The sequence below is a fragment of the Micromesistius poutassou genome (genome assembly GCF_964030765.1).
Source record: "Micromesistius poutassou genome assembly, chromosome: 13".
NCBI lineage: Eukaryota > Metazoa > Chordata > Actinopteri > Gadiformes > Gadidae > Micromesistius > Micromesistius poutassou.
In genome coordinates, this window is record NC_140283.1 from 3,715,762 (window position 1) to 3,726,758 (window position 10,997).

At 43.5% G+C, this 10,997-nt stretch overlaps 3 protein-coding genes across 3 annotated transcripts; 2 read left to right on the forward strand and 1 right to left on the reverse strand.

Annotated features, from left to right (window-relative positions):
• Positions 1-440: 440 nt before the first annotated feature.
• On the forward strand, positions 441-5,461 carry dnaja (DnaJ heat shock protein family (Hsp40) member A). Its single transcript, XM_084477327.1, has 8 exons — positions 441-555; positions 813-953; positions 1,511-1,685; positions 1,772-1,876; positions 1,962-2,189; positions 4,278-4,508; positions 4,601-4,701; positions 4,841-5,461. Exons 2-8 carry the CDS (start codon positions 822-824, stop codon positions 5,057-5,059), a joined length of 1,191 nt encoding a protein of 396 aa, XP_084333453.1. The 5' UTR covers positions 441-555; positions 813-821; the 3' UTR covers positions 5,060-5,461.
• Positions 5,451-8,206, reverse strand: LOC311357393 (small ribosomal subunit protein eS27-like). Its single transcript, XM_084477328.1, has 4 exons — positions 8,114-8,206; positions 7,390-7,498; positions 5,820-5,930; positions 5,451-5,711 (listed from the first exon to the last, which is right to left on the reverse strand). Exons 1-4 carry the CDS (start codon positions 8,117-8,119, stop codon positions 5,683-5,685), a joined length of 255 nt encoding a protein of 84 aa, XP_084333454.1. The 5' UTR covers positions 8,120-8,206; the 3' UTR covers positions 5,451-5,682.
• Positions 8,207-8,610: 404 nt separating this feature from the next.
• LOC311356899 (ras-related protein Rab-8B-like) lies at positions 8,611-10,946 on the forward strand. Its single transcript, XM_084476756.1, has 8 exons — positions 8,611-8,774; positions 8,890-8,950; positions 9,153-9,213; positions 9,319-9,396; positions 9,503-9,592; positions 9,677-9,742; positions 9,843-9,893; positions 10,010-10,946. The coding sequence occupies exons 1-8, from the start codon at positions 8,651-8,653 to the stop codon at positions 10,094-10,096; spliced, it is 618 nt and encodes a 205-aa protein (XP_084332882.1). The 5' UTR covers positions 8,611-8,650; the 3' UTR covers positions 10,097-10,946.
• Positions 10,947-10,997: the final 51 nt, after the last annotated feature.

Below are 10,997 nucleotides of genomic sequence, written 5' to 3' on the forward strand. Positions count from 1 at the left end.
CAACTCTTTTATTTGGGTTTTATTGGGAAATCAACAATATTATTTTTTCACATCCTTTTTTTTCTACTATGCCCTGCTATGAAATTGACATCTAGAATGTTCACAATTCATGAGCGCTGAACTGAACAGACAGCCTCACCATGGATGGCTCGAATTCCGCCTACGAAAAACACATTCGCGACCGGCGATGGGGTGGTGTCATGGACCTATGAAGAAGGGTGGTGTAGCCAGCAGCAAACGGGGTACAACCCACTTCCGCTCCGGTCTTTTCGAGACTCTTCTATGAGTGTTTGGAAATCCGGGGCGGGACAGCCTCCCCCAAACCCCTCCGCTCAGTGTTGCCAGATTGGGCTAGATTTTCCGCCCAATCTGGCAACGCTGTCAACAACAGTGTTGCCAGACTGGACGGGAAATCTAGCCCAATCTGGCAACCCCGTCCTCTGGCCCCTGCGCTCCAGAATATTCTGCTCTCGGCAGTCGCCTGTTATAAGAAGCAGCCATCTTCCTGATAAGGGTCGCTTTATTGAAAGGAATATCCCACCCTGAGACAGAAAAGTAAGTATTGCATCGCACAATCCACATATAATCAGATACAGGCAGGCGATAATCAACGCCAAAGTAGGCTCCACTATTTTAACTATGTTCTCCATGTGACTAACGTTAGCCCATGCTGGGTAGCCCCTTACCCCCATGCTACGGGGGTCGCTACTCTACTGGTGTGGCTTTCACATAGCCACTGCATTTGAGTGCTATCTTAATTTCTTAATTTGACTGATTCATTCACAATGTTTTTTCCTCGCTTCACGTCTTAGGTTGCCATCATGGTTCATGAGACCGCCTTCTACGACCTCTTGGGTGTGAAGGCTCAAGCCTCGCCAGATGAAATCAAAAAGGCGTACAGAAAACTGGCATTAAAATATCATCCGGACAAGAACCCCAGTGAAGGAGAGCGGGTACGTACTGGGAGGTGTGCCTCTCAGGCCGGCCCTTTATATGGAGAGGGGCCGCTGCTTCTATTTTAGACCGCACGCCTGTTAGAATGAGGCAGCAGAATGTCAGGAACTCTCTGGAAAGGTATCAGTCATGTTGAGGTCTCTCACTCTGCCTGCTGACGTTATCTTCACTGACAGCTTGTAACAAAAATTGTACCGTTGCATTGCAATTCGTTATTAAATCAGCATTATGTCTTGAACTCAATATTTCTCCATTAGTCTGACCTGGTCTTTTAAATTTAACTATCCAAACGGGGTGTTGTCTACCATAACCATTCTTCCCTTCACGATAGTGTTTCTGAATGATATGAAGAAGAAAAAAACACACACACACACACACACACACAATCATTGTATGTCGTCTAGTGACAACATTTTTCACCCAGGCACAGGGCAGGACGCACAAAGGGCAATTATTGAATAAATGAACAAAAAGAGTGTTGTGTTACACAACGACCTGTGTAATGTAATAAGCTCATTGCTGTGGAACTCTTTTTTAATCCCCCCCCCCCAAACAGTTCAAGCTGATATCCCAAGCGTACGAGGTGCTATCAGATGCAAAGAAGAGGGATCTGTACGACCAAGGTGGGGAGCAAGCCATCAAGGAGGGGGGCATGTCCGGCGGGGGCTCCCCCACGGACATCTTCAACATGTTCTTCGGCGGGGGAGGAAGAACTCAGAGGGAGAGAAGAGGTACGCTTGGAGATATGAGCAGTAACGTTCACGATGAATATGTTGTTCAAATGCGATGGAGACTCATCCTGTCTTCTTGTGTTCAGGGAAGAACGTGGTCCATCAGCTCAGCGTGACTCTGGACGAGATGTACAACGGAGGCACCAGGAAGCTTGGGCTCCAGAAAAATGTCATCTGTGAAAAATGTGAAGGTAGGTTTCATTCATTCATTCATTCATATGAAAGCCTAGGCTCTCGTTACGAAATGAAGAAAACACGATTGATTTTATTGGACAGGTTATGGTGGTAAGAAGGGAGCCCTGGAGAAGTGTGGCAGCTGTAAAGGAAGAGGTGCGACGATCAAAGTGCAGCAGATCGGACCAGGCATGATTCAGCAGATCCAGAGCATGTGTGCTGACTGCCAGGGCCAGGGTGAGAAGTTCAGCTCCAAGGACCGCTGCAAGACCTGCAACGGCCACAAGGTGGAGCGCACAAAGAAGGTCCTGGAGGTTCACATCGACAAAGGTCTGTCTCTCGTGTGAACGTGAAGCCAATCCTACACTAGTCCGTTTTGGTTGAGTAATTATGATAGATTAGACCAGAGGAATTCCATGAGTGCTAATGGTTCAGCATGACAGAACTGAGGGCTTTTAAAGGATTTGGCCCGTTTGCTAAGAACCCAGCTTGTCTAAGTAAATCGGCCATGTTTTCTGTTAAACTCAACCTGTCACACAGAATGCACATTCAGAAATTGGGCAATATTTTGTGCCCACTAACAAACAAATCCAGAAAGGTTGATTCTGTTTTAACATGCAGCTGCACATTCTAGCACCTGGGGAAGTCTGGTTTAAACTGAGGATTTGTATTGCTTCGGCCAGCAAGTAACTCGGCTACCGAGTTACATTTGTTCAACTCACCCTCTGGGTGTATACCTTGAGTTAAACAAAAATCATGGCTGATTTACATCTCAACATAGACGATGTAAACAAAAAAAACCTGGAGTCTCAGCAAATTGAACAAATCCTTTACGACGCATGTCCTTTTATGTGTGTTAATTAACTAGAGGTAAATAAGAACACAACATCCAACTTCTTATAGATGAAAATGTAGAATAGAATATACTTTAATGTCACCTGGCGAAATTTGTCTTGGACTCATCAAAGTGTTGCTCAGAAAGATACATTCAATGACAAGGACATGACATAGAATACGATACATGTGAAGTTACACGCAGGGTTTTCCTACATTGAATATTCTATGGCCAGCGCCAAAATAATTTCATGGTTCCCCCAAAGCAAAATCCTGACTCTCAGAGAGGGTTAACTGAGAAAGTTTAAAATATAGTCATCTCTGAATGAATTGATTATGGGTGCAGTGTGGTCTTTGGCCAGCAGACGGCGGTACGTTGTAGACCTACTAGCAGTAAACCTTGGATAACAGTCTTTGGTAAGACGTACTGATTATCAGTAATGTGATGTTCACAAAGGACCAGGTGGTTCTTATACATTCATTGGACCTAATGTTATGTCCACGTAGGACCAGGTTCTCATACAGTAATTAGACGGTCCTGTAGAGACTAGTGGAAACGAGTGGATCTAGTTTATTTTGCAATGAAACTTTAAGATTAAATTAGGTGAAATACCGAAGGTACACAGTATAGCCAGAGTAGCCTATGCAATGACAACAAGTAGCTCAAATAAACAATGTCAGAAATTGGCCACGCTCAATTCCATAATCTGCCTAGCGGATTGAAGAGAAATCTCTTCTAAATAAACACCCGTTTGGTTTATGGAGAGAAAACCTTGGTGCGTACAAACGTTGAATCAATTAATTACATTTGATTAGAAAGTACATGCCGAAGAGTTAAGTGGCATTCAGTGGCTGAATAGAATCAGTGAGCATTAGACGGATTCAAAGCCCAATCCGTCACAAGTGGCACAGTTAACACCACAGAAAGGATGTGCTTTTTATGATGAGACGAGGTGGGGGATGGAGAATGAGCATAATTTAGGTTTTTGATTACAAATGGTTATTAATAAAATTCATAGTTATTTGTCAAATAAGGTAAAACGGACGGTAAATTGTGTGTGTGTAACAGCGGGACGTTCCATTGGGAGGATGGGGATGCAAAATGAGTGAGACCACAGCATTGCTTGGTTACAGAAGGAAAAGGCGATCAATTATGAAACAAAAATTGTGGGGGCGGTGTTGCTTTCAATAAGTCCTTATTGTTAGTTTGATAACCCCTTTGTGTAATGGCAATGGGCTATCCAATCATTTCCATCTTCCAAGTCGAGCACAATCTATCTAGACCGCCTAGAATCACACACGTCAGGAAACTAAACGTCTATAGTTGAGCACAGTACTACGCAAAACCATTAAGGTTGAACCAAAAAAAAGTAATATACAAACTGTCAACAGCAGCTGTCTAATCGTACTATCACTCATGAAAATGATTCTCTCCGTCAGTACTCGTTTTACGCTGCATTTACGCTGTTCTGTTAAATTGAATGATGCCACATTTGTTCCATAAGCCAAAGCGTGTATATATATATCATACATTATAGACACACGGCGGCATTGAAACCCATCTAATGATGCTCCCGTTGACAGGAATGAAAGATGGACAGAGAATCACATTCCACGGGGAGGGAGACCAGGAGCCGGGGCTAGAGCCTGGTGACGTCATCATCGTGTTGGACCAGAAGGAGCATCCCGTGTTCACGAGGCAAGAGGACAACCTGATCATGCAGATGGAGATCAAGCTGGTCGAAGCCCTCTGTGGATTCAAGAAGGCCATCCTGACGCTGGACAGCAGAACCCTCATCATCAGCACACTACCAGGTACTGTGTTCACTGTGGCACTCGTGTGCTTCTCCATGTACCCATTAGCGTATACACCGATCGCATCTCTTTCTCTCTTTCTCCGTTTCCAGGTGAAGTGGTGAAGCACAACGACCTCAAATGTGTTCAGAGTGAAGGCATGCCAATATACCGGGAGCCTTTCGATAAAGGACAGCTCTTCGTTCAGTTTCAGGTGAGATTCCTAGAGGACACAGAACGGTTCTCTATGGTGGCTGGAGTACACACACATATACGCCATCTACCCATTCTGGACGTATTCAACACAGCACACACGATTTCAATGGATTTGCATGATCCTTTATTATCCAAAGGTGGAGTTCCCGGAGAAACATTGGCTCCCGGAGCACCTGATGTTCCAGTTAGAGAGGCTGCTGCCGCCCAGAGATGAGGTCATGATTTCTGATGACATGGAGGAGGTGACCCTCAGCGAGGCGGACAGCCAATCACAGCAGAGGGGCAGCAGTCGCGAGGCCTACGAGGAAGACGACGACGAGGGTCAAAGGCAAGGGGTGCAGTGCCAGACCCAGTGATCCTTTTATTCAGGATGTGACGACCCAGGCCTTAAGTCCTCCTCACCCCAAGAGTTACAACAGTGCAATGTCATCGTGGTCTGACTTTTGACATGACGGGTCATTGCTTTAGCCAACTTTATTCGTCCCCTTCCGGTTTTGGTTCCCCTTGGTTATCCATACGCTAGTAAAACAGCTGTTACATGGTAGCTATTACAAGTTTATTTGGGTGTTTCCGTCTTGTATCTTCCTGATGTGAATGTATTTGTTTTCTATGCATGTTCCTAATAGAGAAATGTCACATTGGACTGGAATGGAGTTCTAGTATGCTTTCTGTGAAGGTAAAGGTCCTGATATTGCATTCAGCGTTTCATTGCTTTGTTTGTTTTTTCTTTCAATAAAACTCAAAAGCAACATTTTAAACAGCTTCATGATTTATTCTGTTCAGATGATTTTCCATTGCATTGTTTTCCTGTTGATACCAAGATAAATCTTCATGAAAGATAACTATCATAGTAACGTCTTAATGACGTTACCGATGACATTAGTGTGGACATTATCAACCACATAACTTCATAAAGTTAATTTGAATCCAGGGTGTGTTCAGGCACTGAGCGGTGCTCCAACTTATGGCATTTCCTCCATCAGTGTTGCTTTTTTCTGAACGAGCAGCCTAAACAAAGAACAACATTCCAGTTGACAAATAATGCATCATACGATAAGTGACAGTGTGATTTCAATCATGACTTTTTATTTTATTTTACAAATGACGTAACCATACCCTCGGTGAGTCTGGCCTTGCCTCCGGTGGGCTGGCACAGCACCGTGGAGCAGCCCACACACAGCACCACGGTCTGTGCGTGGCTGAACATGGTGGTGATCTTGTAGCAACCTGAAGATATGGAGCGTTTTTTATGACTTGTTTTGATGCCAAAGTCCATCTGATGTGGCTGTCCTTATGCTCCTAACCGACACTAGTGATGTGTTTTTAAAGGTCCCGTGGCATGAAATTTTATGAGGTTTTATTTTATTTATCTTTATGAGGTTTTCTAACATTAATATGAGTTCCCCTAGCCTCCCTATGGTCCCCCAGTAGCTAAAAATTGTGTTAGGTGTAAAACGAGCAGTAGGTATCTTGCTCCGCCTTTGAAAAAATGAACGCTCAAACGCACAGATTTGGGATCTGGCCCCATATGACGTCATACGGTGCCAAGTTACCTCGATCCCTTTCTCTGCTTGGCCCGCCCAGAGAATTTGGCCCGCCAATGATACAATGAGCTAGGACTGTACGAGCGCCACGTGTGTGTGAATACACACACTGTAACGCAAGTGTTCTTTGTATTTTGGATAACCGTTCTGCTGTTGGTGTTATGGCACATAACACATAACACAACGCAAGCTTGCATAAAGCTCCCATTTGGTGAAAAGACTAGACTGCGTCGGGCTCTCTGAGGTCTCTGGTATTTCCACAACAAGGTTCGTAGTGGGGATTATCTCGGCCATGGTTGAGAAGGAATTGGGAACCGCGACATGGAGGAGAAAGGGATTGTTGCCCAGGATTGTCTGCCGGAGCCCCGCTGCCCGCTGAATGCTGCCCGCTGAATGCTGCCCGCTGAATGCTGCCCGCTGAATGCTGCCCGCTGCTGTCTCCCACCGGAGCCCCGCTGCAGCGGTAGCGGGGCTCCGGCGGGCAGCGGGGCTCCGGCGGGAGACAATCGCAGGCAACAATCCCTTTCTCCTCCATTTCACGGTTCAGTCTGTACTTAATATTGACATGGATGTGGAAGAACCAGAGGCGTCTGAGAACCCGACGCAGTCGTTTGAGATTCATAATATCATCCGGAGGCGCAAACAGCTTTTGACCATGATAATATATATTATATTATATAGATATCTAAATATAATATGATATTATTTAGATCGAGCTCCAGGACTCGCGCCGGAGCACCCGGAGTGTTCAGTGTTCCACTGTAAACACTAGTGCATGGTACCGTGCAAGCTGCTCAGGCCCACACCCCCACCCTCCACTTTGACCCGCCTCTAAAAACGGCACGTTTGTGGAGAGCTCATTGTGGGACTGGCTCGTAGTGGATGTAACTCTGCACCAAGGCTGAATTTCTTGAACGTACTTGAAGTACTGTATTAGGGGCCCACTAACACCTATATTAAAGCATCCATAAAATAGCATGCCATGGGACCTTTAATCTGAAACTGTCCTGATCATAACAATGAAACCACATTTAATGTTAGTTGTTGTTTTTTTACTCTATGTTATGCATTTAAACTGGTTTACAATATATTGTGCTTTGTAACTTATTGGAGCAAGAGCACGGTTTGTGACGTTAATGTACCTGGGCACTTCACGTCCATGAAGAACGAGTTGGGGCTCTGGACGAGTCGCTTCTTTTTGTGCTGCATTCGCTCATCATCCAGAGAAGGATGCAGAAGATCTTTGGCGAGCTGAGACACAACACAACACAAACCAGTCACAACTCTCATTATAACAAGAGTATTATCACACAAACATCGACGATTGTGTCCGTTTAAACGAAATAAGTATACGCACCAGATTAGCCTAGACTTGTCAGGACATGCCACTGCCTATTCTTACTACATAAGACAATACATTCAGAAAATCGGATACTCTACGGAAAGATACTGTACGGATATTAACTTTGAGCAGTTTATGTTGTTAGTAGGCCTCTTGTCTGCTAGAAGAAAGCCAAATCGTGCATGCATATGCAACTTTTATTAAAAGAAAAATAACTGCATCGGGCCTGTTGATGGTTCCCATATTAAGATGTTCAAGGCAGATATTTTACTGGTTGTTAGGGTACTGGTGGTTGTATTGGCGTTTTAAAGCGGCTCAGACCTCAGGAGTACTTGAACATGTATGTTTACCATTAGGTTTCGGTTTAGTCCCAAGTCAGGGGAGCAGTCTAGGCTGCTTAGCATGGGAGCTGCACCACATGTGCTGCTGCCATGTTACTGACAGTTATGTCGAGGACCTGGATGCTACTTTGCTTTCACATGAATAACAATGAGGGCCTGAGAAAGTGAGAAAATGTTACTTACAGGCATGGTGACGGAGTACGGAGTTGGTTGTTGTTGGTCGTAGTGTCGCCTGATTGGTCCACTGGGCAGCAGCACAGCAGATCCACTAGGGGGTGTTTTGGAGGTGGGTCTAAAGCAATACGTGGTGCATATTTGTGGTATGTATTATTATTACTGATCTAGTAATGCACCAACGTATATAACTACGTTTTTTGTAATATGCATCGTTTATATAGGTGCTATTGTCCAATATAATGTATTTAAACAATGACATTTGAGAAATTATTCTTATTTTTAGGAGTTATATATATATATTATATTGACGTGTTTTTACACAATCCAATAGCTGTATCTCTCTCTCTCTCTCTCTCTCTCTCTCCCTATATACATATATCCCTATTTATGTATTTATAGAGGTCCCTCTGTGAACTACATAGACCAGGGTGCGACGGGCCCTGACGTCACGTGTTCGCCGGTGGCTCTGAGCGACAGCTGGTGAGGATCTCCAGACAGGGGGATTCCGGTGTATCAACCCGTTATTAATGTATAGGCGTTTCAATGGCGAAAACATATGACTACCTGTTCAAGCTGTTGCTCATCGGGGACAGCGGAGTGGGGAAGACGTGCCTCTTGTTCAGGTTCAGCGAGGACGCCTTCAACACCACGTTCATATCAACCATAGGTGGGTCTACAGTGAAATACTGTACCATCGATCGTCAATGGCTGTGTCACACAACAGAGCTATTCACATGCAATGATTTAACGCACGTTTTTTGTGGTGTCCGATGGCAATGCAGGTATTGATTTTAAGATCCGAACAATAGAGCTGAATGGGAAGAGAGTGAAGCTCCAGATTTGGTAAGTGGCAATATGTCTTTCCCTGATTAGCCGGCAATTTGAATGTAAATACAGAGATATGACTTTCGGCTCGACGTCCTTATGTTTAGTCATTTTTGATCGTATGCTCTTATCGTATTATTACTCAGACTGGTTGTCCAGTCTGAATACAAATGATTCATTTTAAATTTAAAACTGCATGTATTTAAATTGTCACTTAAAGGGACACTGCAGGCCAGGAGCGGTTCAGGACCATCACCACAGCATACTACAGAGGAGCCATGGTGAGACACACACTTAAATGATCAGTCTCACACTAATATTCCATTGTATCGTGGTTATGAAATGGCTGTGTGTGTTGTGAAAAACCCATATTCCTCTCCACACAGGGCATAATGCTGGTGTATGACATCTGCAACGAGAAGTCTTTTGAAAACATAAAGAACTGGATAAGAAATATTGAAGAGGTATACACTTCAATAACAGGGTATATCATACCCGTTGAGGGTCAATCACACCCAAATCGTACGTGTTGAGTGCTTTAATACACTTCTATGCTTGTTGTCCCTGAAGCATGCATCCTCAGATGTGGAGAAGATGATTCTGGGGAACAAGTGTGACATAAGTGACCGGAGACAGGTGTCCAAAGACAGGGGCGAGAAGGTGAGTAGAATCGCTACTTTAGATCCAGCTTTAGTGTATTGAAGCAATGTTGCTAATGTAGTATTTATTTTGTATTTTACAAAGCTGGCTATTGATTACGGAATTAAGTTCTTGGAAACCAGTGCAAAGTCCAGTTTAAACGTAGAGGAGGTAAGTGTTTTTTCTGTAACTATTCCCCTACATTTTTGGGAATAATCATCAAATACTTTATAACCAATCTTCTTTGTAATATAATTTCTCTTCACTCTAGGCGTTTTATACAATAGCCAGAGACATCCTGCAGAATCTTAGCACAAAGACGGTAAGCACAAATGATGGATTCATAGTCTTATATTTATGTGAATTAAGGCGCTGTAGTTTTATTTAAATGAATCCTGTTACCTTTTCCTTCTCCTCTGTGTTGCTCTCTTCTGGTAGACCGAAGCATCAGGAGCCGAAGGTTCGCTCAAAATCACAGAAAAAAAGTCGAGGAGGATGAAGTTTTTCAAGTGCGCTCTTCTCTAAAGGACCTGTCCGATAGGGACTGCTCTGGAGCAACTGGTTTGTTTTCGGGGATGGTTCCTACTTCCAAATCCCCTTTTGGTAACAGCTTGGCTGTTCTCCTGCCCTGAAGACCACAGCGGGCTCTGCCTTGTGTCTCCATCCTGAGAAGTATTGTAAAAAAAAAAAAAAAAGATACAGAGAAACGTGCACACGGGATGACCTCCAGTCTGCGGAGAGAGCTAGTCACAGAGTCAGCCTGCAGCGTTTGATTGCAGAAGACCGGATTAAGAAGGCATGGATGGCCACTGATTTCAAGATGCGGTAGCAATTGCTAAAAAAAAAAAAAAAAAAAAATCTCATGCTTTTTTTGTCTCATAAGCTGCTATTGTTGTTGTTTCGAGATAGAGCCAGGAAAGTCTCTGTATGCCGTGGGATCTTATGGCTAAAGTGTACATGTAACTGGTCCTCCATGGTATTATTCATATAGGAGGCAGATATGTGGGACATAGGTTGACTTCTGTATGCTTATTATGTGTATATATACACCTACAGGTTCCATGTTATATGAATATGAATGTTAAAATATTTAAACGGTAGAGGGGTTTTATTTATGTGTTTATAGAAAGTAGTGTGCCAATTGTGTGTTGGTATTAAAGCGTAAAAGTTTACATATCAACACAATGCAATGGGCTGTGCATTATTTATTTTATTTCATTTCAACTTGTATAGTATACATTCATACATTTAACTTAAATTGCCAACATTCACATCAAAGGACTTTGCACAGCTGTAATGGTCGACATTTCACCCTAAAATGTGTCAGTAAAGATGTTAAATGTGACTTTTAATAAGCGTGGTATTTCATTTTGCAATAACCTATTTATGATACTGACTGAACTGTGGTGTTGATGGTTAATTAAAA

Bases quoted from the DNA above. Each gene is read 5' to 3' on its own strand.
- dnaja (XM_084477327.1), top strand. From the start codon at position 822: ATGGTTCATGAGACCGCCTTCTACGACCTCTTGGGTGTGAAGGCTCAA. The intron at 1,686-1,771 runs GTACGCTTGGAG...TCTTGTGTTCAG, and splicing joins AACTCAGAGGGAGAGAAGAG to GGAAGAACGTGGTCCATCAG. The intron at 2,190-4,277 runs GTCTGTCTCTCG...TCCCGTTGACAG, and splicing joins GGAGGTTCACATCGACAAAG to GAATGAAAGATGGACAGAGA.
- LOC311357393 (XM_084477328.1), bottom strand. The intron at 5,931-7,389 runs GTACATTAACGT...CCATATCTTCAG, and splicing joins CATGGACGTGAAGTGCCCAG to GTTGCTACAAGATCACCACC. The intron at 5,712-5,819 runs GTATGGTTACGT...TTCTTTGTTTAG, and splicing joins CAAGGCCAGACTCACCGAGG to GCTGCTCGTTCAGAAAAAAG.
- LOC311356899 (XM_084476756.1), top strand. From the start codon at position 8,651: ATGGCGAAAACATATGACTACCTGTTCAAGCTGTTGCTCATCGGGGAC. The intron at 9,214-9,318 runs GTGAGACACACA...CTCTCCACACAG, and splicing joins CATACTACAGAGGAGCCATG to GGCATAATGCTGGTGTATGA. The intron at 9,593-9,676 runs GTGAGTAGAATC...TATTTTACAAAG, and splicing joins CCAAAGACAGGGGCGAGAAG to CTGGCTATTGATTACGGAAT.